The sequence below is a fragment of the Ascaphus truei genome, unplaced genomic scaffold (assembly GCF_040206685.1).
Source record: "Ascaphus truei isolate aAscTru1 unplaced genomic scaffold, aAscTru1.hap1 HAP1_SCAFFOLD_3089, whole genome shotgun sequence".
NCBI classification, from domain to species: domain Eukaryota; kingdom Metazoa; phylum Chordata; class Amphibia; order Anura; family Ascaphidae; genus Ascaphus; species Ascaphus truei.
Window position 1 is genome coordinate 1,715 of NW_027456059.1, and position 24,319 is coordinate 26,033.

Here is a 24,319-nt window from a genome sequence, read left to right on the forward strand (position 1 = left end):
ATTTAGATGCTCCTTCTAGCACTGTGCCTATCCCAAGCATACCTGCCTTTATTAAACAGCTGTCGGGAGGGGGTTCCATGCATGCACTACTCTTTCAGTGAAGGTGAAATGCTTCCCCTCCGCCCCCTACTTTACGGGTTCACATATGACCTCGTCCTTCCAGGTCAGAGGTTAAAGGGCCCTCCTGTTAATGGCAGGCTTATCATGTCCCGGGGGTAAGGGGTCCTTATATGAGGTTACCTTGGTTACAGAGCGGCCCAAAAAATCCTGGCAGGCAGTCACAGTGACCGGTGACATGGTGACACGGCCCGTTGCTGTGCACACACATGGGACACGCCTGGCTGCAGCGGTGCCCGAAGAATCCAGGAGAGCAAACTGCAGGGGGACACACAGAAGGGATACTGCAATGAGGGGCAGGCAGACATGTGCAGCCACCTCTGGTGCGCCATACACAGCAACATGTGACATGGGCTGATACACACGGCACCGCGTTATTACATCATAAACATACAGGCCGCGTGGCGTGAAGCGCATTACTCTGCGTGTTATTACTCTGCGTGTTATTACTCTGCGTGTTATTACTCTGCGTGTTATTACTCTGCGTGTTATTAATCTGCGTGTTATTATTCTGCGTGTTATTACTCTGCGTGTTATTACTCTGCGTGTTATTACTCTGCGTGTTATTGCTCTTCGTGTTATTAATCTGCGTGTTATTACTCTGCGTGTTATTACTCTGCGTGTTATTACTCTGCGTGTTATTACTCTGCGTGTTATTACTCTGCGTGTTATTACTCTGCGTGTTATTGCTCTTCGTGTTATTGCTCTTCGTGTTATTAATCTGCGTGTTATTAATCTGCGTGTTATTATTCTGCGTGTTATTACTCTGCGTGTTATTGCATTACTCTGCGTGTTATTACTCTGCGTGTTATTAGTTTGCATGTTATTGTATTACTTTGCTTGTTATAAGAACCCGGCGTGTTATTGTATTACTTTGCGTGTTATTACTCTGCGTGTTATTGTATTACTTTGCGTGTTATTACTCTGCGTGTTATTGTATTACTTTGCGTGTTATTACTCTGCGTGTTATTTTATTACTTTGCGTGTTATTGTATTAAATGTGTGTTATTATAACGCTGCATGTTATTGTATTACTTTGTGTGCTATTAGGACTATCTGCGTGTTATTGTATTACCCTGCGTGTTATTGTAGTACTCTGCATGTTATTATTACTCTGCATGTTATTATTACTTTGCATGTTATTGTATTACTCTGCATGTTATTATTACTCTGCGTGTTATTATTACTCTGCATGTTATTATCACTTTGCGCATTATTATGCTGCTCACAAGTCCTTGCAGAAATAATGTTTATCCAAACATCCTGGATTTACCTGCAGGAGGATTTAGCAGATCTATCAACTTCCAATTTCCCAAACCAGTGAGATTTGGGTTTCTGTCCCCAATGAGATGAAAATGAGGTTGTGTGTAATGCGTGTGACACGCTGCTAAACGTGTGTGTAATGTATGTGACACGCTGCTAAACGTGTGTATAATGTATGTGACACGCTGCTAAATGTGTGTAATACGTGTGACGCTGCTGAAAATGTGTGTAATGCGTGTGACACGCTGCTGAACATGTGTGTAATGCGTGTGACACGCTGCAGAACGTGTGTGTAATTCGTGTGACACGCTGCTGAACATGTGTAATGCATGTGACACGCTGCTGAATGTGTGTGTAATGCGTGTGACACGCTGCTGAACGTGTGTGATGCGTGTGACACACTGCTGAACGTGTGTGTAATGCGTGTGACACGCTGCTGAACGTGTGTGTAATGCGTGTCACACGCTGCTGAACGTGTGTGTAATGCGTGTGACACGCTGCTGAACGTGTGTGTAATGCGTGTGACACGCTGCTGAACGTGTGTGTAATGCGTGTGACACGCTGCTGAACGTGTGAGAGCGGAGAGATTGGGGGGGGCTCCTTACTTCTCTGGCACAGGGCTCCCCTGTACCCCGGGGCGCACTCGCAGGTCCCGTCCTCTGGTCGGCAGGACCCCCCATTCTCGCAGTGACAGGACATGGAGCAGTTGGGTCCCCAGCGTCCCGGCACACACACGTTATCACAATGAATACCTGCAAAGAGACAGACAACATCTGCTCATCCCCGGGGCTCGGAGCGGGGGCATCACTGGGGCCCGGAGACCTGACCTGGAAAAGGGGCATCACCGGGATCTGGAGCGGGGGAATCACCGGGGCCCAGACCTGACCCATAGCGGAGGCATCACCGGGGCCCGTGGCGGGGGCATCACCGGGGCCCGTGGCGGGGGCATCACCGGGGCCCGTGGCGGGGGCATCACCGGGGCCCGGAGACCTGACTGATTGGCTGCTGTTGGGTAATGCAGCCAATCAGGAGGTGTCAGGAGCCTGGGGGTGGGGCCAACGTAGAGGAGGAAACAGCATGGAGCGGAGAGAGGGGTGTGTGTCTCGAGCGAGTCACACCTTTCCCGATTGTGTCCAGTATTTTTGGAGGAGCCGTCCGGCCCCCCTAGTGATGGGTTCTAAGGCAGTGAGTAATTTCCGAACTGCTTGGCACAGGGGATCCTTAATATGTTAGAAACCCCGGGATCTCCCAGGGTCCCGGGTGTCACAGCAGGTAGAAACACAAACTATCAGCTGGTAGGTCCCCTATAGGCTTAAGCTTGCTGCATGGTCACAGCTTTGAGCACAGTCAGGGTTAAGATGCATAGCCAGAAAACCCACCCACAGACAGTCGTTTCCACCTCAATGGGTCTCATCAGTGTGGGGTTGGTTAACTGGCTATGCAATGAAGCAATGTTTCCATTTGCATGTCATGTCCCAGAATCCCTTGCTGCAGTGGAAGTGCTGTATGCTGGGTGATAATGGGGAAAGGCGGGGTTGCAGACCTGTCTAAGACATGCAGATGAGCATACAGTAATATTTCCATTTGCTATATGCTTTGCTGTGGAGGGTTTTTGTCACTTTTTTTTACTCACCATAACTTTACTAAGTATGGTAAACCCCATCCTCATTGCTTCATTGCATAGCCAGTTAACAAACCCCACACTGATGAGACCCATTAAGGTTGAAACGGCTGTCTGTGGGTGGGTTTACTGGCTATGCATCTTAACCCCGGCTGTGCTCAAAGCTGTGAACATGCAGCAAGCTTAAGCCTATAGGGAACCATGTTAAAAATTGTTTTGAAGCAAAAGGTGACACTGTGTGCTCATTTGCATGTCATGTCCCAGAATCCCTTGCTGCAGTGGAAGTACTGTGTGCTGGGTGATAATGGTGAAAGGCGGGGTTGCAGACCTGCCTAAGACATGCAGATGAGCATACAGTAATATTTCCATTTGCTATATGCTTTGCTGTGGAGGGTTTTTGTCGTTTTTTTACCCACCATAACTTAATTAAGTATATATATATATTATTTGTATAGCGCCCACATACTCCACGGCGAAGGACAATGGGGGTACAGAGGTATGTATATTACATAAACAGAATGACAAACCAAACGAGGACAAACAGATACACAAGGTAATGATCCTAAGAGCTTACACTCTAGGGGAAAAAAGGGGCAAACTTGAAACAAAAGGAAAAGTAGCTGCTCATTGTGGGACGGAGCATGCATCAGGATGGAGTGTGGTCCAGCCACAGCCAGCTGGTCCCATTAGGGTTTGGGGGTGTGGAGGTTAGGGGGTGTTAGATAACATGGAGATTGGCCCAGACGCTCAGCTGGTCCCATTAGGGTTTGGGGGTGTGGAGGTTAGGGGGTGTTAGATAACATGGAGATTGGCCCAGACGCTCAGCTGGTCCCATTAGGGTTTGGGGGTGTGGAGGTTAGGGGGTGTTGGATAACATGGAGATTGGCCCAGACGCTCAGCTGGTCCCATTAAGGTTTGGGGGTGTGGAGGTTAGGGGGTGTTGGATAACATGGAGATTGGGCCAGACGCTCAGCTGGTCCCATTAGGGTTTGGGGGTGTGGAGGTTAGGGGGTGTGCCAGATAGGCTTCCTTAAAAGGGCGAGATTTTAGAGCGTTTTTGAATGTCTGAAAGCTGGGGGAGAGGCTGATGGTGCGTGGTAGGGAATTCCAGCACGTGCGTCCTTACTGCATACTAACGAGTTCTGACGATTGCTGGATACATGTGGGAATGGATGGTGGTGTGAGCCAGGTAATTGGAGCAGAGTTTTGGTATTAACATGATGTTCATAGGAAAGGGAACGGTGAAATGCACCCCCCTCTTTTACCCGCCTCGCACTGCTCCAGTGTCCCCCCACTCCCCCCCGTCCCCTCCCCCCCCCCCCCCCATCTGCTGCGGCTTCTCCTGGTTTTATCTCGCAGGCCCACGCGCCTCTGCATAATGGGATAAACACAGGGGGGGCCGACCTCCGGCTGCCAGTGGATTAGCGGGTTGCTCAGGAGATGCGTACACCCCCCCATCGGAACAGTGCAGGTACCGCATTGTAATTACTGAGGCTTCAATCTGCACAGCAGCGTAAACTTTAAGGATTAGCGCGAGTGAGTGAAAATCATTACCCCGACTCCGGGAGCTGCGCCCCGCGCTTTCATTACCTGCTGACTGTGTGCGAACCTCGTGAGTTAATGCAGAAATATTGCAGAGCCGGAGAATTTAGGGAGCGCCTGGGAAAAAACGCCACCCTTTCAGCGCTGCGGGCTCTCGTCTGCACTCTGCTGAGAAATGGTGATCACCCTGAGACCGCGTCACTGCTTCCTGATCTACACGTGGTGGTAGGATTTGTAGATGTGGTTACAGCAGGGGTGCTCAAGTCCAGACCTCAAGACCCCCCCTCCCACAACAGGTCAGGTTTAAAGGATAGCCCACTTTAAGAACAGGTGGCTCAAAGAATCCATGCTTCAGCACAGGTGGCTCAATCAGTCCCTGCTTCAGCACAGATGGCACAATTAGTGGCTCCGTCTGGCCCAGTGATTGAGCTACCTGTGCTGAATCTGAAAACCTGACCTGTTGTGGGGGGTGGTTTGAGGACTGGAGTTGAGAATCTCTGGGTAACAGTGTATCACAGCGCACACAGGAAGGAGTGCGGGGGACAGAGGCAGCGGGCAGTGCCCACGAGAAAGAGCAGAGGGACAGACGCAGAATGCCAGGAGCGTGGGGGGTTTGTGGGGTGGGGGGGTTGTGGGGGGGGTGTGGGATGTGAGGAAGTATGTCTTCAGGGCAAACATGTGTAATTAAAGGGACAGCCTCCCAGCAAAGGCGGGTGGAGGCTAATGCAGCAAGTGGCCTCAAAAATCCCTTGGGACAGACTCAAGGTATCCTAAATATTTAGGATGCCAAATGAACTCATCATCGTCATCATCATCTTCCGCAGGGTTTCTCCGCTGATAAGGGAATGGGCAGACGAGGAGGGGTCTTGTGGTTCTCTTGAGCTGTAAATTTCTCTGTTTCTATGGGACAGTGGCAGAAAAGAGACCGCCGCAGGGACGAACAATGGTGGTCTGTAGTTCACAGATCGGGAGATATCTGGGGATCTTGGTGTAAGAAAGGGGGGCTCAACTCCAGTCCTCAAGACCCCCCAACAGGTCAGGTTTTCAGGATATCCCTGCTTCAGCACAGGTGGCTCAATCAGAGGCTCAGTCTTTGACGGGCTGGAGTTGCGCCCCCCTGGTTTAAGTCTGACTTGATAACCTCAAACAAGAACCAGATTAAACATAGTAAGTGAGGATGTACACATATGAGGATAGGGTTATTACAGAACGTCTCTCACGGACTGGTCACCGTCGCCTAATACCCCAATAAAACCAGTGGATAAGGGATCTACGCCTCGCTAAAGTTGTGTTAACCTTATCTCTGCCAGGGGAGCGGCGCTATGTCTGCGGGGTCGTACATTTCAAAGTTCTCCCGATGGCGCGAGGATTTCTGCGCACGCAGACAGATGCGAGGTCCTTATCAGCTCGGGCCAAATGAAGTCTGGTGAAAAAAAATGAAAGCCGACGTCCCGGAGACTTATCTTTCATCCCAGAGAGCGGAAACCAAAGCGAACATCCAATCACGGAGGGGATAATCCGAGGGTAGCCTTAATCCTGCAGTGCCTGAGCGCTCTATCAGCGCCCCGGACTTTTCAGCATCTCGGTATAATACAGTTTCCCTGTGACCTTGGGTAGACGCCTTTATCTCCACGTGCACACGGCAGCAGGCTCACAGCGCCTGTAAAATTCTACCGGATACAGCGCTGCGTACACTGTCTGTGTGACAAGACAAGACTGATGGTGTACTTTTGCCGAGTGCTGTCAGTGTACACAAGGGGTGGGCCACTCCAGTCCTCAAAGACCACCAACAGGTCAGTTTTTAAAGGATATCCCTGCTTCAGCACAGGTGGCTCAATCAGTGGCTAAGTTGAAGAAGGGATATCCTTAAAACCTGACCTGTTGGCGGCCCTTTGAAGCTGTTAAACCCAGTTTAAAAACCAGTGCCAACTCCTTGTGACCTTGAGCAAGTCCCTTTACCTCTTTGTGCCTCAGGCACCAACATTAGATTGTAAGCTCCACGGGAAAGGAGCTAACGGAGACTACAAAATTCTACGTACAGCCCCCGCCTCCGTGGTCGGTGCCACAGGAGCAAATATTACCGTTGGCTGGCGCTGTGCACATTTACACATCACTTGGGTCGATACTGAAGCCACAGGAAGAAAAGACAGATGGAAGCGAAGATAATTAAGACATTTAGTGAGAGTCCCAGACAGAGGGAGACAGGCAGGTCTATAGAAAAGAGAGATATAGGCACACACAGACATATAGACGGGGCCCTTCCACCTGATATAATTAGCTGCTATCTCCAGTCCCCTGTGACTCTCCTTGACAGCTTCATCGTATAAAAGGTTTCGAGCGTTTGCACTGAAGTGAAACCAGTTGATCAGCGCTGTAAAGGAGGCGGCTGTGTCTTTAAGCGCGCGGATCTCGTCCCTGCGGGGATGGGGATTATCTGTGTTCCTGCATTAATGGAGCCGCAGGGCATACAGGACGCCGCTCACCGCGTGAGTGACAGCGCTGATGTGACCGGGCGCTTCCACCCCGGCTGCGCGGCACAGAGGGGTCTTATCAGCACCGGCCGCCGTCACCCCTCTGCCATGTCACGGTCTCGGGAGGTGGCGAGAGTGGCAGCATCTTTATGTAGAGTAGCGGCTACCCAACCTACCCCTAACCTGGCAATTCCAGAACAATCCGCCCTGTTACACATGTATCCTGCCCATCAGAACGATACTTTGTACCATGCGCCCGGAGATACATTTCTCCGGCGTCTCTCTTAAAGCAGCCGTCCAAGCTGGCGATTTCCGGAGCCCGCTGGAGCGGTTCTGGGAGCTGAACCCCATTCATTTCAGTTCCCGGACCCCTTCTTCCGGAGATACTTACCTCCATAGAAGATGCCGGTAGCTGCTCCGCTGGGCTAGCAGGGGTTCACGTAATGGCAGAGTTAAGGAGCTCTCACGCACTGCGGGCCAATGAGACGCGGTGATGTCATCAGGTCCGGCTTCCCATTGGCCCGCATGACACGGGAGCTTTAAACGTTTAACCCCAGCCGGAGCTGCTCCCGGCGTCCCCATACGAAGGTCTGTATCTCTGGAAGCAGGGAGCCCCCAGAATTGAAATGAAAGGGGTTCGGCTCTGGGGACCCCCTGCGTCAACCCTATGCCTGATCTGGGTGACATTGTGGGGGGTGGGCAAGCTTATCGTACGCCTGCAAACATATGTAACTACAACCTCAATGTAAAAAGAATCCGAATGAGTTACTATACGCAGGCTTTCCTGCAGCGAGATATAAAGTCAGAAGAAAGAGTTAATGAGGATGAAAAGTTGGATTTCAGGACTTTTGAAGGTGTGTTGCTTTTTCTGATGTAGGGGTTTCTTAGTTATTACAAACCCCCTGAGGCAGGAGAGAAACATCATTTGAACTCAATTTTAAACTAGTGTTAAATGACCACATTACATATCGCAATTTTTGACTTTTTTTCCGCCTGTTAATATGGCGGAGATTTGCGGCAGATGGAGATGTTAGCGATTAAAGTGATATTTAGGAGATAAAACCGCGAGTTCTATTTATTGGACCGATTGCGATATTAACTCAAGTTTAACAGAGTTTAGTGAATCTATCATCAGCGACACATACAGTGCCACGTGCGGAGCCCCACGTGTAAAGGAAAAGCACAGAAGTGGCAGCAGTGCCCTCCTCCCCCTACATAACTCACACAGTGCCACGCACACAGCCCTGCCAACCCACCATGTACACAGTGGCAGGGCATCTCTGCCAGGCTGAACCACTGAAACAGGAGCAGCGCGGGCAGCGGTAACGCAGTCTCCCCTCCTCTCTATATACCAGACAGGAGCAGCGCGGGCAGCAGTTACGCAGTCTCCCCTCCTCTCTATATACCAGAGACAGGAGCAGCGCGGCAGCAGTAACGCAGTCTCCCCTCCTCTCTATATACCAGAGACAGGAGCAGCGCGGGCAGCAGTAACGCAGTCTCCCCTCCTCTCTATATACCAGAGACAGGAGCAGCGCGGGCAGCAGTAACGCAGTCTCCCCTCCTCCCTATATACCAGAGACAGGAGCAGCGCGGCAGCAGTAACGCAGTCTCCCCTCCTCCCTATATAGCAGAGACAGGAGCAGCGCGGGCAGCAGTAACGCAGTCTCCCCTCCTCTCTATATACCAGAGACAGGAGCAGCGCGGGCAGCAGTAACGCAGTCTCCCCTCCTCTCTATATACCAGAGACAGGAGCAGCGCGGGCAGCAGTAACGCAGTCTCCCCTCCTCTCTATATACCAGAGACAGGAGCAGCGCGGGCAGCAGTAACGCAGTCTCCCCTCCTCTCTATATACCAGAGACAGGAGCAGCGCGGGCAGCAGTAACGCAGTCTCCCCTCCTCTCTATATACCAGAGACAGGAGCAGCACGGGCAGCAGTAACGCAGTCTCCCCTCCTCCCTATATAGCAGAGACAGGAGCAGCGCGGGCAGCAGTAACGCAGTCTCCCCTCCTCCCTATATACCAGAGACAGGAGCAGCGCGGGCAGCAGTAACGCAGTCTCCCCTCCTCTCTATATACCAGAGACAGGAGCAGCGCGGGCAGCAGTAACGCAGTCTCCCCTCCTCTCTATATACCAGAGACAGGAGCAGCGCGGGCAGCGGTAACGCAGTCTCCCCTCCTCTCTATATACCAGAGACAGGAGCAGCGCGGGCAGCGGTAACGCAGTCTCCCCTCCTCTCTATATACCAGAGGCAGGAGCAGCGCGGGCAGCGGTAACGCAGTCTCCCCTCCTCTCTATATACCAGAGACAGGAGCAGCGCGGGCAGCAGTAACGCAGTCTCCCCTCCTCTCTATATACCAGAGACAGGAGCAGCGCGGGCAGCAGTAACGCAGTCTCCCCTCCTCTCTATATACCAGAGACAGGAGCAGCGCGGGCAGCAGTAACGCAGTCTCCCCACCTCTCTATATAGCAGAGACAGGAGCAGCGCGGGCAGCAGTAACGCAGTCTCCCCTCCTCTCTATATACCAGAGACAGGAGCAGCGCGGGCAGCAGTAACGCAGTCTCCCCTCCTCTCTATATACCAGAGACAGGAGCAGCGCGGGCAGCAGTAACGCAGTCTCCCCTCCTCTCTATATACCAGAGACAGGAGCAGCGCGGGCAGCAGTAACGCAGTCTCCCCACCTCCCTATATACCAGAGACAGGAGCAGCGCGGGCAGCAGTAACGCAGTCTCCCCTCCTCTCTATATACCAGAGACAGGAGCAGCGCGGGCAGCAGTAACGCAGTCTCCCCTCCTCTCTATATACCAGAGACGGGAGCAACGCGGGCAGCAGTAACGCAGTCTCCCCTCCTCTCTATATACCAGAGACGGGAGCAGCGCGGGCAGCAGTAACGCAGTCTCCCCTCCTCTCTATATACCAGAGACAGGAGCAGCACGGGCAGCAGTAACGCAGTCTCCCCTCCTCTCTATATACCAGAGTCAGGAGCAGCGCGGGCAGCAGTAACGCAGTCTCCCCTCCTCTCTATATACCAGAGACAGGAGCAGCGCGGGCAGCAGTAACGCAGTCTCCCCTCCTCCCTATATACCAGAGGCAGGAGCAGCGCGGGCAGCAGTAACGCAGTCTCCCCTCCTCTCTATATAGCAGAGACAGGAGCAGCACGGGCAGCAGTAACGCAGTCTCCCCTCCTCTCTATATACCAGAGACAGGAGCAGCGCGGGCAGCGGTAACGCAGTCTCCCCTCCTCTCTATATACCAGAGACGGGAGCAGCGCGGGCAGCGGTAACGCAGTCTCCCCTCCTCTCTATATACCAGAGACGGGAGCAGCGCGGGCAGCAGTAACGCAGTCTCCCCTCCTCCCTATATAGCAGAGACAGGAGCAGCGCGGGCAGCAGTAACGCAGTCTCCCCTCCTCTCTATATACCAGAGACAGGAGCAGCGCGGGCAGCAGTAACGCAGTCTCCCCTCCTCTCTATATACCAGAGACAGGAGCAGCGCGGGCAGCAGTAACGCAGTCTCCCCTCCTCTCTATATACCAGAGACAGGAGCAGCGCGGGCAGCAGTAACGCAGTCTCCCCTCCTCTCTATATACCAGAGACAGGAGCAGCGCGGGCAGCAGTAACGCAGTCTCCCCTCCTCTCTATATACCAGAGACAGGAGCAGCACGGGCAGCAGTAACGCAGTCTCCCCTCCTCCCTATATAGCAGAGACAGGAGCAGCGCGGGCAGCAGTAACGCAGTCTCCCCTCCTCCCTATATACCAGAGACAGGAGCAGCGCGGGCAGCAGTAACGCAGTCTCCCCTCCTCCCTATATACCAGAGACAGGAGCAGCGCGGGCAGCAGTAACGCAGTCTCCCCTCCTCTCTATATACCAGAGACAGGAGCAGCGCGGGCAGCAGTAACGCAGTCTCCCCTCCTCTCTATATACCAGAGACAGGAGCAGCGCGGGCAGCAGTAACGCAGTCTCCCCTCCTCCCTATATACCAGAGACAGGAGCAGCGCGGGCAGCAGTAACGCAGTCTCCCCTCCTCTCTATATACCAGAGGCAGGAGCAGCGCGGGCAGCGGTAACGCAGTCTCCCCTCCTCTCTATATACCAGAGACAGGAGCAGCGCGGGCAGCAGTAACGCAGTCTCCCCTCCTCTCTATATACCAGAGACAGGAGCAGCGCGGGCAGCAGTAACGCAGTCTCCCCTCCTCTCTATATACCAGAGACAGGAGCAGCGCGGGCAGCAGTAACGCAGTCTCCCCACCTCTCTATATAGCAGAGACAGGAGCAGCGCGGGCAGCAGTAACGCAGTCTCCCCACCTCTCTATATAGCAGAGACAGGAGCAGCGCGGGCAGCAGTAACGCAGTCTCCCCTCCTCTCTATATACCAGAGACAGGAGCAGCGCGGGCAGCAGTAACGCAGTCTCCCCTCCTCTCTATATACCAGAGACAGGAGCAGCGCGGGCAGCAGTAACGCAGTCTCCCCTCCTCTCTATATACCAGAGACAGGAGCAGCGCGGGCAGCAGTAACGCAGTCTCCCCACCTCCCTATATACCAGAGACAGGAGCAGCGCGGGCAGCAGTAACGCAGTCTCCCCTCCTCTCTATATACCAGAGACGGGAGCAGCGCGGGCAGCAGTAACGCAGTCTCCCCTCCTCTCTATATACCAGAGACAGGAGCAGCACGGGCAGCAGTAACGCAGTCTCCCCTCCTCTCTATATACCAGAGTCAGGAGCAGCGCGGGCAGCAGTAACGCAGTCTCCCCTCCTCTCTATATACCAGAGACAGGAGCAGCGCGGGCAGCAGTAACGCAGTCTCCCCTCCTCCCTATATACCAGAGACAGGAGCAGCGCGGGCAGCAGTAACGCAGTCTCCCCTCCTCTCTATATACCAGAGACAGGAGCAGCGCGGGCAGCAGTAACGCAGTCTCCCCTCCTCTCTATATACCAGAGACAGGAGCAGCGCGGGCAGCAGTAACGCAGTCTCCCCTCCTCTCTATATACCAGAGACAGGAGCAGCGCGGGCAGCAGTAACGCAGTCTCCCCTCCTCCCTATATACCAGAGGCAGGAGCAGCGCGGGCAGCAGTAACGCAGTCTCCCCTCCTCTCTATATACCAGAGACAGGAGCAGCGCGGGCAGCAGTAACGCAGTCTCCCCTCCTCTCTATATACCAGAGACAGGAGCAGCGCGGGCAGCGGTAACGCAGTCTCCCCTCCTCTCTATATACCAGAGACGGGAGCAGCGCGGGCAGCAGTAACGCAGTCTCCCCTCCTCCCTATATAGCAGAGACAGGAGCAGCGCGGGCAGCAGTAACGCAGTCTCCCCTCCTCTCTATATACCAGAGACAGGAGCAGCGCGGGCAGCAGTAACGCAGTCTCCCCTCCTCTCTATATACCAGAGACAGGAGCAGCGCGGGCAGCAGTAACGCAGTCTCCCCTCCTCTCTATATACCAGAGACAGGAGCAGCGCGGGCAGCAGTAACGCAGTCTCCCCTCCTCTCTATATACCAGAGGCAGGAGCAGCGCGGGCAGCAGTAACGCAGTCTCCCCTCCTCTCTATATACCAGAGGCAGGAGCAGCGCGGGCAGCAGTAACGCAGTCTCCCCTCCTCCCTATATACCAGAGACAGGAGCAGCGCGGGCAGCAGTAACGCAGTCTCCCCTCCTCTCTATATACCAGAGACAGGAGCAGCACGGGCAGCAGTAACGCAGTCTCCCCTCCTCTATATACCAGAGACAGGAGCAGCGCGGGCAGCAGTAACGCAGTCTCCCCTCCTCTCTATATACCAGAGACAGGAGCAGCGCAGGCAGCAGTAACGCAGTCTCCCCTCCTCCCTATATACCAGAGACAGGAGCAGCGCGGGCAGCAGTAACGCAGTCTCCCCTCCTCCCTATATACCAGAGACAGGAGCAGCACGAGCAGCAGTAACGCAGTCTCCCCTCCTCCCTATATACCAGAGACAGGAGCAGCGCGGGCAGCAGTAACGCAGTCTCCCCTCCTCCCTATATACCAGAGACAGGAGCAGCGCGGGCAGCAGTAACGCAGTCTCCCCTCCTCCCTATATACCAGAGACAGGAGCAGCGCGGGCAGCAGTAACGCAGTCTCCCCTCCTCCCTATATACCAGAGACAGGAGCAGCGCGGGCAGCAGTAACGCAGTCTCCCCTCCTCCCTATATACCAGAGGCAGGAGCAGCGCGGGCAGCAGTAACGCAGTCTCCCCTCCTCTCTATATACCAGGCAGGAGCAGCGCGGGCAGCAGTAACGCAGTCTCCCCTCCTCTCTATATACCAGGCAGGAGCAGCGCGGGCAGCAGTAACGCAGTCTCCCGTCCTCTCTATATACCAGAGGCAGGAGCAGCGCGGGCAGCAGTAACGCAGTCTCCCCTCCTCTCTATATACCAGAGACAGGAGCAGCGCGGGCAGCAGTAACGCAGTCTCCCCACCTCCCTATATACCAGAGACAGGAGCAGCGCGGGCAGCAGTAACGCAGTCTCCCCTCCTCTCTATATACCAGAGACAGGAGCAGCGCGGGCAGCAGTAACGCAGTCTCCCCTCCTCTCTATATACCAGAGACAGGAGCAGCGCGGGCAGCAGTAACGCAGTCTCCCCTCCTCTCTATATACCAGAGACAGGAGCAGCGCGGGCAGCAGTAACGCAGTCTCCCCACCTCCCTATATACCAGAGACAGGAGCAGCGCGGGCAGCAGTAACGCAGTCTCCCCTCCTCCCTATATACCAGAGGCAGGAGCAGCGCGGGCAGCAGTAACGCAGTCTCCCCTCCTCTCTATATACCAGAGACAGGAGCAGCGCGGGCAGCAGTAACGCAGTCTCCCCTCCTCTCTATATACCAGAGACAGGAGCAGCGCGGGCAGCAGTAACGCAGTCTCCCCACCTCCCTATATACCAGAGACAGGAGCAGCGCGGGCAGCAGTAACGCAGTCTCCCCTCCTCTCTATATACCAGGCAGGAGCAGCGCAGACACCTGCATACCCCCCTCCCTCTATCGTACATGCGCCCGGTAATCTCTCTTGCACACATGCCTCCTGCCTCTGGCTGCCACACCAATCAGTACCGAGCAGCCGGGCCATGCGGAGAGCTGTGTGTTTGTTAAGCTGATAATATCTATTTCATTTACCGCACAGCGCCGCTCAGCCCCCCGGCCGCGCGCCGCGCTGATTATGTGAAGCAAATAGACACGGCCACGTGTGGCACAAACACAGCCCGCAGTGCGTCTCCTGCGCCAGCCACGTGACACGCCAAAGGAAGCATCAGTAATTATACACACATTTATACACATTCCGTGGCTCAAATAAGTCTGATCCGCGCCAAAGGGGCCTGAAAACTATAGCTTTGCACACTGCACCCTGCATAGCACCCTGCACTGCACCCTGCATAGCACACTGCACTGCACCCTGCATAGCACACTGCACTGTACCCTACATAGCACACTGCACCCTGCATAGCACCCTGCACTGCACCCTACATAGCACACTGCACTACACCCTACATAGCACACTGCACTGCACCCTACATAGCACACTGCACTGTACCCTACATAGCACACTGCACTGTACCCTATATAGCACACTGCACCCTGTACAGCACACTGCACTGTACCCTATATAGCACACTGCACTGTACCCTATATTGCACACTGCACCCTGCATAGCACACTGCACTGTACCCTACATAGCACACTGCACTGTACCCTGCATAGCACACTGCACTGTACCCTGCATAGCACACTACACTGTACCCTACATAGCACACTGCACTGTACCCTATATAGCACACTGCACCCTGTACAGCACACTGCACTGTACCCTATATAGCACACTGCACTGTACCCTATATTGCACACTGTACCCTACATAGCACACTGCACTGTACCCTACATAGCACACTGCACTGTACCCTGCATAGCACACTGCACTGTACCCTGCATAGCACACTGCACTGTACCCTACATAGCACACTGCACTGTACCCTACATAGCACACTGCACCCTGCATAGCACACTGCACCCTGCATAGCACACTGCACTGCACCCTACATAGCACACTGCACTGTACCCTACATAGCACACTGCACCCTGCATAGCACACTGCACTGTACCCTACATAGCACACTGCACCCTGCATAGCACACTGCACTGTACCCTATATAGCACACAGCACTGTACCCTATATAGCACACTGCACCCTGCATAGCACACTGCACTGTACCCTATATAGCACACTGCACTGTACCCTATATAGCACACTGCACCCTGCATAGCACACTACACTGTACCCTACATAGCACACTGCACTGTACCCTGCATAGCACACTGCACTGTACCCTACATAGCACACTGCACTGTACCCTGCATAGCACACTGCACTGCACCCTACATAGCACACTACACTGTACCCTACATAGCACACTGCACCCTGCATAGCACACTGCACTGTACCCTACATAGCACTGCACCCTGCATAGCACACTGCACTGTACCCTACATAGCACACTGCACTGTACCCTACATAGCACACTGCACCCTGCATAGCACACTGCACCCTGCATAGCACACTGCACTGCACCCTGCATAGCACACTGCACTGTACCCTATATAGCACACAGCACTGTACCCTATATAGCACACTGCACCCTGCATAGCACACTGCACTGTACCCTATATAGCACACTACACTGCACCCTGCATAGCACACTGCACTGTACCCTACATAGCACACTGCACTGTACCCTGCATAGCACACTGCACTGTACCCTACATAGCACACTGCACTGTACCCTACATAGCACACTGCACTGTACCCTACATAACACACTGCACCCTGAATAGCACACTGCACTGCACCCTACATAGCACACTACACTGTACCCTACATAGCACACTGCACCCTGCATAGCACACTGCACTGTACCCTACATAGCACACTGCACCCTGCATAGCACACTGCACCCTGCATAGCACACTGCACTGTACTCTACATAGCACACTGCACTGTACCCTACATAGCACACTGCACTGTACCCTACATAGCACACTGCACTGTACTCTACATAGCACACTGCACCCTGCATAGCACACTGTACTATACACAGCAAAGCACACTGCACTGTACACTGCACACTCCAAAGCACACTGCACTGAACACTGCAAAGCACACTACACTGTATACTGCATAGCACACGGCACTCACTGTACACTGCACTACACACTGCAAAGCACACTGCACACTGCAAAGCACACCGCACTGCATGCTGCAAAGCACACCGCACTGTACACGGCATAGCACACTGCACTGAACACTGCAAAGCACACAACACTGAACACTGCAAAGCACACTACACTGTATACTGCATAGCACATGGCACTCACTGTACACTACACTACACACTGCATAGCACACAGCACTCACTGTACACTACACTACACACTGCATAGCACACGGCACTCACTGTACACTACACTACACACTGCATAGCACACGGCACTCACTGTACACTACACTACACACTGCATAGCACACTGCACTCACTGTACACTGCACTACACACTGCATAGCACACTGCACTCACTGTACACTGCACCACACACTGCATAGCACACTGCACTCACTATACACTGCACTACACACTGCATAGCACACTGCACTCACTGTACACTACACTACACACTGCATAGCACACGGCACTCACTGTACACTGCACTACACACTGCATAGCACACTGCACTCACTGTACACTACACTACACACTGGATCGGTATTTACATGTTACCATTTTAATCAGTAATAATGAAACGAGCGGGTGGCGTGATATTTTGGCCACGCGGAGTTTGATTCGCGCGCCGCTATGCGATACGTAAACGGAATATACTGTAATTGGTGCAGAATTCAGGCAGCTGGTCTATATTGGCTGGCAGCTAAATGGTCAATCCCCGGCTGACCCCTTCCACATACCTGTCCACCCTGCCAGGCAGTGGCAGTGTCCACTCACTGAGTCACACCCCTCTGCGTGGCTGCACTCACAGCGTTGAGCACAGTCCAGACTGTATGTCCCATCCTGGAAGAGAGAAGCACACAATCAGCAGGGCCGCTGGCCGTGCGCTCGGTGCTGTGCAGGCCAGAAACACAGAGCAAAGGGTTAAAAAAAAAAGAAGCGCCCAATTCTGTTAAATGAAATAGCAACACAGACCCTGTGATCAAAGACATATCCTGGATGTACTCTGAACACAAAGGGTGAGAACTTTCCAAATATAATAATCTTCAAAATAAATAAAAGGAGCAGATGAATAAATTCTGCCCCTCCTCCCTCCCCCCCCCCTATATGTAGCAAAGAAAACCCCATTGTAAGGAATATTATTACTTATATTTCTATAGTATACAGAAAAGTACTCAATGGGCAACGCTGGCAGCATTCACCCAAAGGAAATCCTATACAGGCAGTCCTCGGTTATCCGACACAATGCGTTACTCAAAATGGCGTTGTAAAGCGAAACGTTGTAAAGCGAAACACGTTTTCCCACAGGAACACTGTTTAAATGAACGGTTCCGTTTCTGAAGGCATTTTTAACACTAAAATACACCAAATATTTTATGCAGGCAATAAGTTATGCAGCACACACATAAATTATATAGTGTATATACTGTATTATATATATAATATAACATAATAAATAATATATTATATAGTATAATATATAATTATATAGTATAATATTATATATCTACGCTCTTACGACGCGTTGCAACGTTGTTTATGTGAATGTGTGTATATATACACACACATACACAACGTTGCAAAGCGTCGTAAGAGCGTTGGATAAGCCATTTTGGCGTTGTAAAAATGAATATAGGTATGCATTGCATAGCGTTGGATAAGCCATTCGTTGTAAAGCGAAGCGTTGTAAAACGAGGACTGCATGTATACAAATGCAGAATTCAGGACCAATAGATATAGGAAAAAAAGGTTTTATTTAAACAGGATCAACGTTTATGTCCCAGAATTGCACCATTTCCCCCTTGATGCATATGCCCGATAATGATTTTATTTTGCAGGGACTCTTAAATATGGCCGCCAAAGGGAAAGCCTTCTAATCCAGCTCTGGTCCCGGCAGCGTTGGAATCGTTGCGGCGTTCTTGCCTGTTCTCTCAATTAGAGGCTAATAAAAAGGCGCGCGCTGTGGAATTTGGGAGTTAAACCATTTTGGGCAGGGGTGGGCAATGTCGGTTCTCAAGGGCCACCAACAGGTCAGGTTTTCAGGATATCCCTGCTTCAGCACAGGTGGCTCAATCAGTCCCTGCTTCAGCACAGGTGGCTCAATCAGTCTCTGCTTCAGCACAGGTGGCTCAATCAGTGGCTCAGTCGAAGACTGTGCTGCACCTGTGCTGAAGCAGAGACTGATTGAGCCACCTGTGCTGAAGCAGGGATATCCTGAGAACCTGCCCTGTTTGGTGGCCCTTGAGGACTGGAGTTGCCCACCCCTGGCTTTAGGTCCACATTTGAGCCGTTATTAACCCATTCACTGTCAGAGGCCCGCCTGGCAGCAGGCGCATTAACGAAGCAGAGCGCAGCCAGAGGGAACGCGCGTCCTGTGCTTACCGGGCACGTCTGCTCACAGGTGTCCCCTGCCCAGCCCGGGGCACACGTGCAGGAGCCATCCATGGGGCTGCATGACGCGTCATTAGTGCAGTGACAGCTACGGTTGCAGCTCAGGCCCCAGGTGCCACTGGAACAGGGAATGGAGCAGTCCGTCCCCTGCCAGCCTACAGAGAGACAGGACAGTGTTAAACCAGTCCCAGCAACCTGACTATCATCCCTTTATAGCAGCGATCTCTGCACACGTCATATATCGGGTTTATTGTCTGACTGCTAAACCACACCGCTCCGTGGAACGCGTCGCTCTGTGGAACGCGTCGCTCCGTGAAACGCGCCGCTCCGTGGAACGCGCCGCTCCGTGGAACGCGTTGCTCCGTGGAACGCGTCGCTCTCTGGAAAGCGGTGCTCCGTGAAACGCGGCGCTCCGTGGAACGTGCCGCTCCGTGGAACGCGTCGCTCCGTGGAACGCACCGCTCCGTGGAACGCGTCGCTCCGTGGAGCGCGTCGCTCCGTGGAACGCACCGCTCCGTGGAACGCACCGCTCCGTAGAACGTGTCGCTCCGTGGAACGTGTCGCTCCGTGGAACACGCCGCTCCGTGGAACGCACCGCTCCGTGGAACGCACCGCTCCGTAGAACGCGTCTCTCCGTGGAACGCACCGCTCCGTGAAACGCACCGCTCCGTGAAACGCACCGCTCCGTGGAACACTCCGAAAGGGGTGAAGGGAAGTTTGCTTTGACGCACTGCACCATTTTCTACTTGATGTTGAGTGAAATAATAGAAGCCTGTTTGATATCCAGGCCGGCCCTAGGGCAAGGTCGTGGCCTCGGGCCCCCACCCGCCCGGAGGAGGGAGTGTGGGCCCCCACCCGCCCGGAGGAGGGAATGCGGGATCCCACCCACCCGGAGGAGGGAGTGCGGGCCCCCACCCGCCCGGAGGAGGGAGTGCGGGATCCCACCCACCCGGAGGAGGGAGTGCGGGCCCCCACCCGCCCGGAGGAGGGAGTGCGGGCCCCCACCCGCCCGGAGGAGGGAGTGCGGGATCCCACCCACCCGGAGGAGGGAGTGCGGGCCCCCACCCGCCCGGAGGAGGGAGTGCGGGCCCCCACCCGCCCGGAGGAGGGAGTGCGGGCCCCCACCCGCCCGGAGGAGGGAGTGCGGGCCCCCACCCGCCCGGAGGAGGGAGTGTGGGCCCCCACCCGCCCAGAGGAGGGAGTGCGGGCCCCCACCCGCCCGGAGGAGGGAGTGCGGGCCCCCACCCGCCCGGAGGAGGGAGTGCGGGCCCCCACCCGCCCGGAGGAGGGAGTGCGGGCCCCCACCCGCCCGGAGGAGGGAATGCGGGCCCCCACCAGCCCGGAGGAGGGAGCACGGGCCCCCACCCGCCCGGAGGAGGGAGTGCGGGCCCCCACCCGCCCGGAGGAGGGGGTGCGGGCCCCCATTTCTCCAGCTCCCCGCTCTGGTCGGCGGAAGTTGGATCCCGGCACAGACAGGAGGGAGAGGAAGAAACACGGGGCCCCCGACCAGCAGAGAGAGGTGTGACTCTGTGTGTGTCTGTCTCCGTGTGTGTGTGTCTGTCCGTGTGTGTCTCTGTGTATGTGTTTGTCTGTCTGTGTGCGTCTGTCTGTCTGTGTGTGCCTCTGTGTGTGTGTGTGTGTGTGTCTGTGTGTCTGTCTCTGTGTGTGTCTGTCTGTCTGTCCGTGTGTCTCTGTGTATGTGTTTGTCTGTCTGTGTGTGTGTGTCTGTCTGTGTGTGTGTGTTTCTGTGTGTGTGTGTGTGTGTGTGCGCCTCTGTGTGTGCCTCTGTGTGTGCCTCTGTGTGTGTGTCTGCCTGTCTGTGTGTGTCTGTCTCTGTGTGTTTCTGTGTCTGTGTGTGTCTGTCTCTGCGTGTGTTTCTCTGTGTGTATGTGCCTTTGTCTCTGTGTGTGTGTCTCTGCGTGTGTTTCTGTGTGTGTGTGTGCCTCTGTCTCTGTGTGTCTGTGTGTGTGTGTGGCTGTGTGTTTCTCTGTGTGTGTCTCTCTCTGCGTGTGTTTCTCCGTGTGTGTGTGTGTGTGTGGGTGTGTGTCTGTGTGTGTGTCTGTCTGTCTGTGTGTGTGGGTGGGTGGGTGTCTGTGTGTTTCTGTGTGTGTGTGTGTGTGTGTGCCTCTGTGTGTTTGTGTGTGTGTGTCTCTGTGTGTGTGAGTGTGTGTCTGTGTGTTTCTCTGTGTGTGTGTCTGTCTGTCTGTGTGTCTCTTTGTGTTTGTGTGTGTGTCTCTGTGTTTCTCTCTCTGTGTGTGTGTTTCTCTGTGTGTGTGTGTGTGTGTGTGTGTGTGTGTCTCTGTGTGTCTGTGTGTGTGTGTGTGTGTGTCTCTGTGTGTGTGTGTGTCTCTGTGTGTGTGTGTCTCTGTGTGTGTGTCTCTGTGTTTCTCTTTGTGTGTGTGGCTGTGTGTTTCTGTGTGTGTGTGTGTGTGTGTGTCTCTGTGTTTCTCTCTCTGTGTGTGTGTTTCTCTGTGTGTGTGTGTGTGTGTGTGTGTGTGTGTGTGTGTGTGTCTCTGTGTGTCTGTGTGTGTGTGTGTGTGTCTCTGTGTGTGTGTGTCTCTGTGTGTGTGTCTCTGTGTTTCTCTTTGTGTGTGTGGCTGTGTGTTTCTGTGTGTGTGTGTGTGTGTGTCTCTGTGTTTCTCTCTCTGTGTGTGTGTGTGTCTCTGTTCGTTTGTGAGAGGTCTTACCTTTTGCAGAGCGGGCCACCTCCTGTAGCACGCGATGCCATGGTGACTGACATCATACAACACCATGACGTCATGACACCGCGACGCTGCCGGAGGAGGATCGCCTGTGAAGGTAAGTCCCCTTAACTTTTTGTACAGAGGGGGCCCCGCTGCCCGCGTGCCGCCTTGGGCCCCCCAAAGCCTAAGCCCGACCCTGCCAGGGAAGCCTGGTCGGCCTGGTGGAGTATTGGATCCAGCTCCCAGTTATGAGTAAGAGGAGCGGGTAACGGGAGCTCGCGCAGAGTAATAGCTGGAGCGCTGTGCGTTTTTAGCTGCTAATGTTACAGACTTACATACTGTATGTGCATCAAGTTCAACCGATGCTACATTTAAACAACAGATACTTATCCTATATTACACCATATTGATCCAGAGGAAGGCAAACAAAAAACCCCAGTGTCATATCATCTAATGATATCTCATAAGGGGGAAATACATTTCCTCGTGACTCCAAATATTGGCAATCTGATTATTCCCTGGATCAACATCCTTCCCATGTTTACTTATTAGGTATATCCCTGTATACCTTTCCTTTCTAAATGTATCATTATTAGATGTCCCAGGACCTCCCACCGCACCGGGGCGACCTGTTCTGGAGAACCCCAAAGTGAGATCAGTTTTAGGAATAGCTTTGTTACCTTCTCTACACGCACAGGACCCATCCACGGGGGAGCAGGCAGCGCTGTTCCTGCAGTTACACATTGACAAGCAGTCAGCCCCATAGGTGCCTGTAGGACACGGCGTGGAACAGTCCTGCCCCTACAGAGACAGCGGGATATATGTTATATTACATCTAATATATACCATCTCACAGCCACCCACTGAAACGTACACGGGGGACACTGCAGGGTTAGTGACAATGAGCGTGCAAACCACCGCAACAACCAGCTTACAATCTAGTTTTTGTGCAATATTAAAATACACTTTCTAAACCACAGGAAAATAAGTTATTATCGTTTATTTGTAGAGCACCAACATATTCCCCAGCGGGGTACAATGAGGGGTACAGAGATCTGATAATTACATGAACATCAGAACGTGTGAAACCCGAAAAATAAATAATCACAAATGGTGTCTATTTAAGGATTCCGTAGTTGTGCCTCTCCCACGTCCCGCTCTGCCACGCCACGCACTGCCACACCGCACACTGCCACGCTACGTTGCATGAAATGCCATAAACTGAGATCGCACGCTAGCCGGGGACACGCTTAGATTTGGGAATGTGAGCTCTATTCCAGCGTCCTGTCTGGAGAGTAACGCGCGATTAATCAGCCAGTTTGGGAATTAGCGGAGGACGGCGATAGTAATGGAAGAGATTCGGGCGCACTCGGATTATACTGTAGCCAAACAAACATGGTCTTCTATGTTCTTTATTTTGCAGATAAAAAACACAACGTTTCGTGGATATTCCCTTCGTCAGGTGGCCCCCGTAACGATTCAGGGAACGTTTTGTTGATGATGTCACATATTTTAAGTCGCCTGGTATCATTTTGTGCTAGTAACAGTTTGCTCTGGAACACACAGCGCTGTTACCCTCTTTGTTACCCAAAGCCCTGCAACGCATACCTCTGCATTATATATATACAAACATAACATAAGAACAGTATCCCGTAGGAAAAGGGAGAGAGTAAAAAGATGTATAGCGAAGAAAAAGAGGATATGTAGGGGGAGGGACCCCTCAATTGGAAGATCTTTACCCTTTGGACATTTTACTATCAGTGTGGCATGGATGGTCTCATGGACTATGGTAACTGATGTGAACTGTTAACCATTGTTGATCCCATACTAACAGTCTCTTTTTGGTACTGCGCCTGGTTTGCCTTGATTATACCAACTGCATTTACGGTGTATGTATATAATATATGTATTTGACATCAGCATGTATTAGGCAATTTGGTGCATGTGTTACCTATGCTTGCTGTGTGGTTTTATATTTACTAGGGGTGAGGCCGGCCTTGTAGGTTCAAGGGGTTATTGTTAACCCCTTGTTCTACATATATTTTGTGCTTATAGGCTTTTTTCCCCTTGCCTTGGGTATTAGGGGCCATCTGTATCTTCATAGGGGATTCCCCCTGTCTGATACATATTCTATCACAGGAGGATGTCAGGGTTTGTTTTAATATTTTTTGTATTTTACGTTTGATTATTTGTGCTGTTAAATAAATAATAATTTTCTTTGATATTTGTTCTGAGTATACTGAGTGCTGAGTTGGGACACTTTTCTTTTTCTTTTCATTGTTATATTACTTCTAGTCCCTAGCACCGTTAGTGGTTATTATATTACTAATTTAAGTACTCATTATTTGCTTAGTCTATTGCAGGCAATTTGTCTTGTTGTAATATATATATATACACATACAAAAGGTAAGTATAGTAGGTACACCGCAAGAAGTGAGATAGAAAAATCAAGTGCACGTGTCATAAAAATAAATAGAAGAAATACTCAGTACTCCAAGAATAGTAATCAAAAAGATTTGTAATGAACAAACATCATATCCAACATTTCATTTCGATAAGGGACCTTCCTCAGGGTATTGATATATATATATATACAGGCCTTGATAAATGCGGTCGCCCGCTCGCCAGGGGCAACTGCATTTTACATCCTGGAGAGGTGCGGCGGCTGCGGAGTGCAGCGGCATGCGACTGGGTGCTGAGTCTACCGGCATTTTCAGCGTTGCCATGCCAACGGGACGTCACAACGTCAAGGATGTCAGGAGGCAGCCTCGGAGCAGAACCTGCACTGCAGCTGAAGGCTAGCAGGCATTCTGAGCGCGTGCCGGTCCCGCAGCATGGAGAATGGAAGCTGACGCCACCGGAGCCAGGCTTGCGCCTGCATTGCGAACACCTCCCCTCCATTATATAACATTGCGGGAATCTGGACATTGAGGGACTGCGGACCAGATCCCTGGTGGGATTTCTGCTTTACAAATTGTGAAGCAGGGACGTCCAGACACTGGTTAAGGGGTTCAGGAAAC

At 52.9% G+C, this 24,319-nt stretch overlaps 1 protein-coding gene across 1 annotated transcript; it reads right to left on the bottom strand.

Annotated features, from left to right (window-relative positions):
- Positions 1-218: 218 nt before the first annotated feature.
- Positions 219-22,095, bottom strand: LOC142483219 (uncharacterized). The gene is made up of 5 exons (XM_075583280.1): positions 21,980-22,095; positions 18,607-18,770; positions 16,965-17,067; positions 1,986-2,132; positions 219-375 (listed from the first exon to the last, which is right to left on the bottom strand). Exons 1-5 carry the CDS (start codon positions 22,041-22,043, stop codon positions 227-229), a joined length of 627 nt encoding a protein of 208 aa, XP_075439395.1. The 5' UTR covers positions 22,044-22,095; the 3' UTR covers positions 219-226.
- Positions 22,096-24,319: the final 2,224 nt, after the last annotated feature.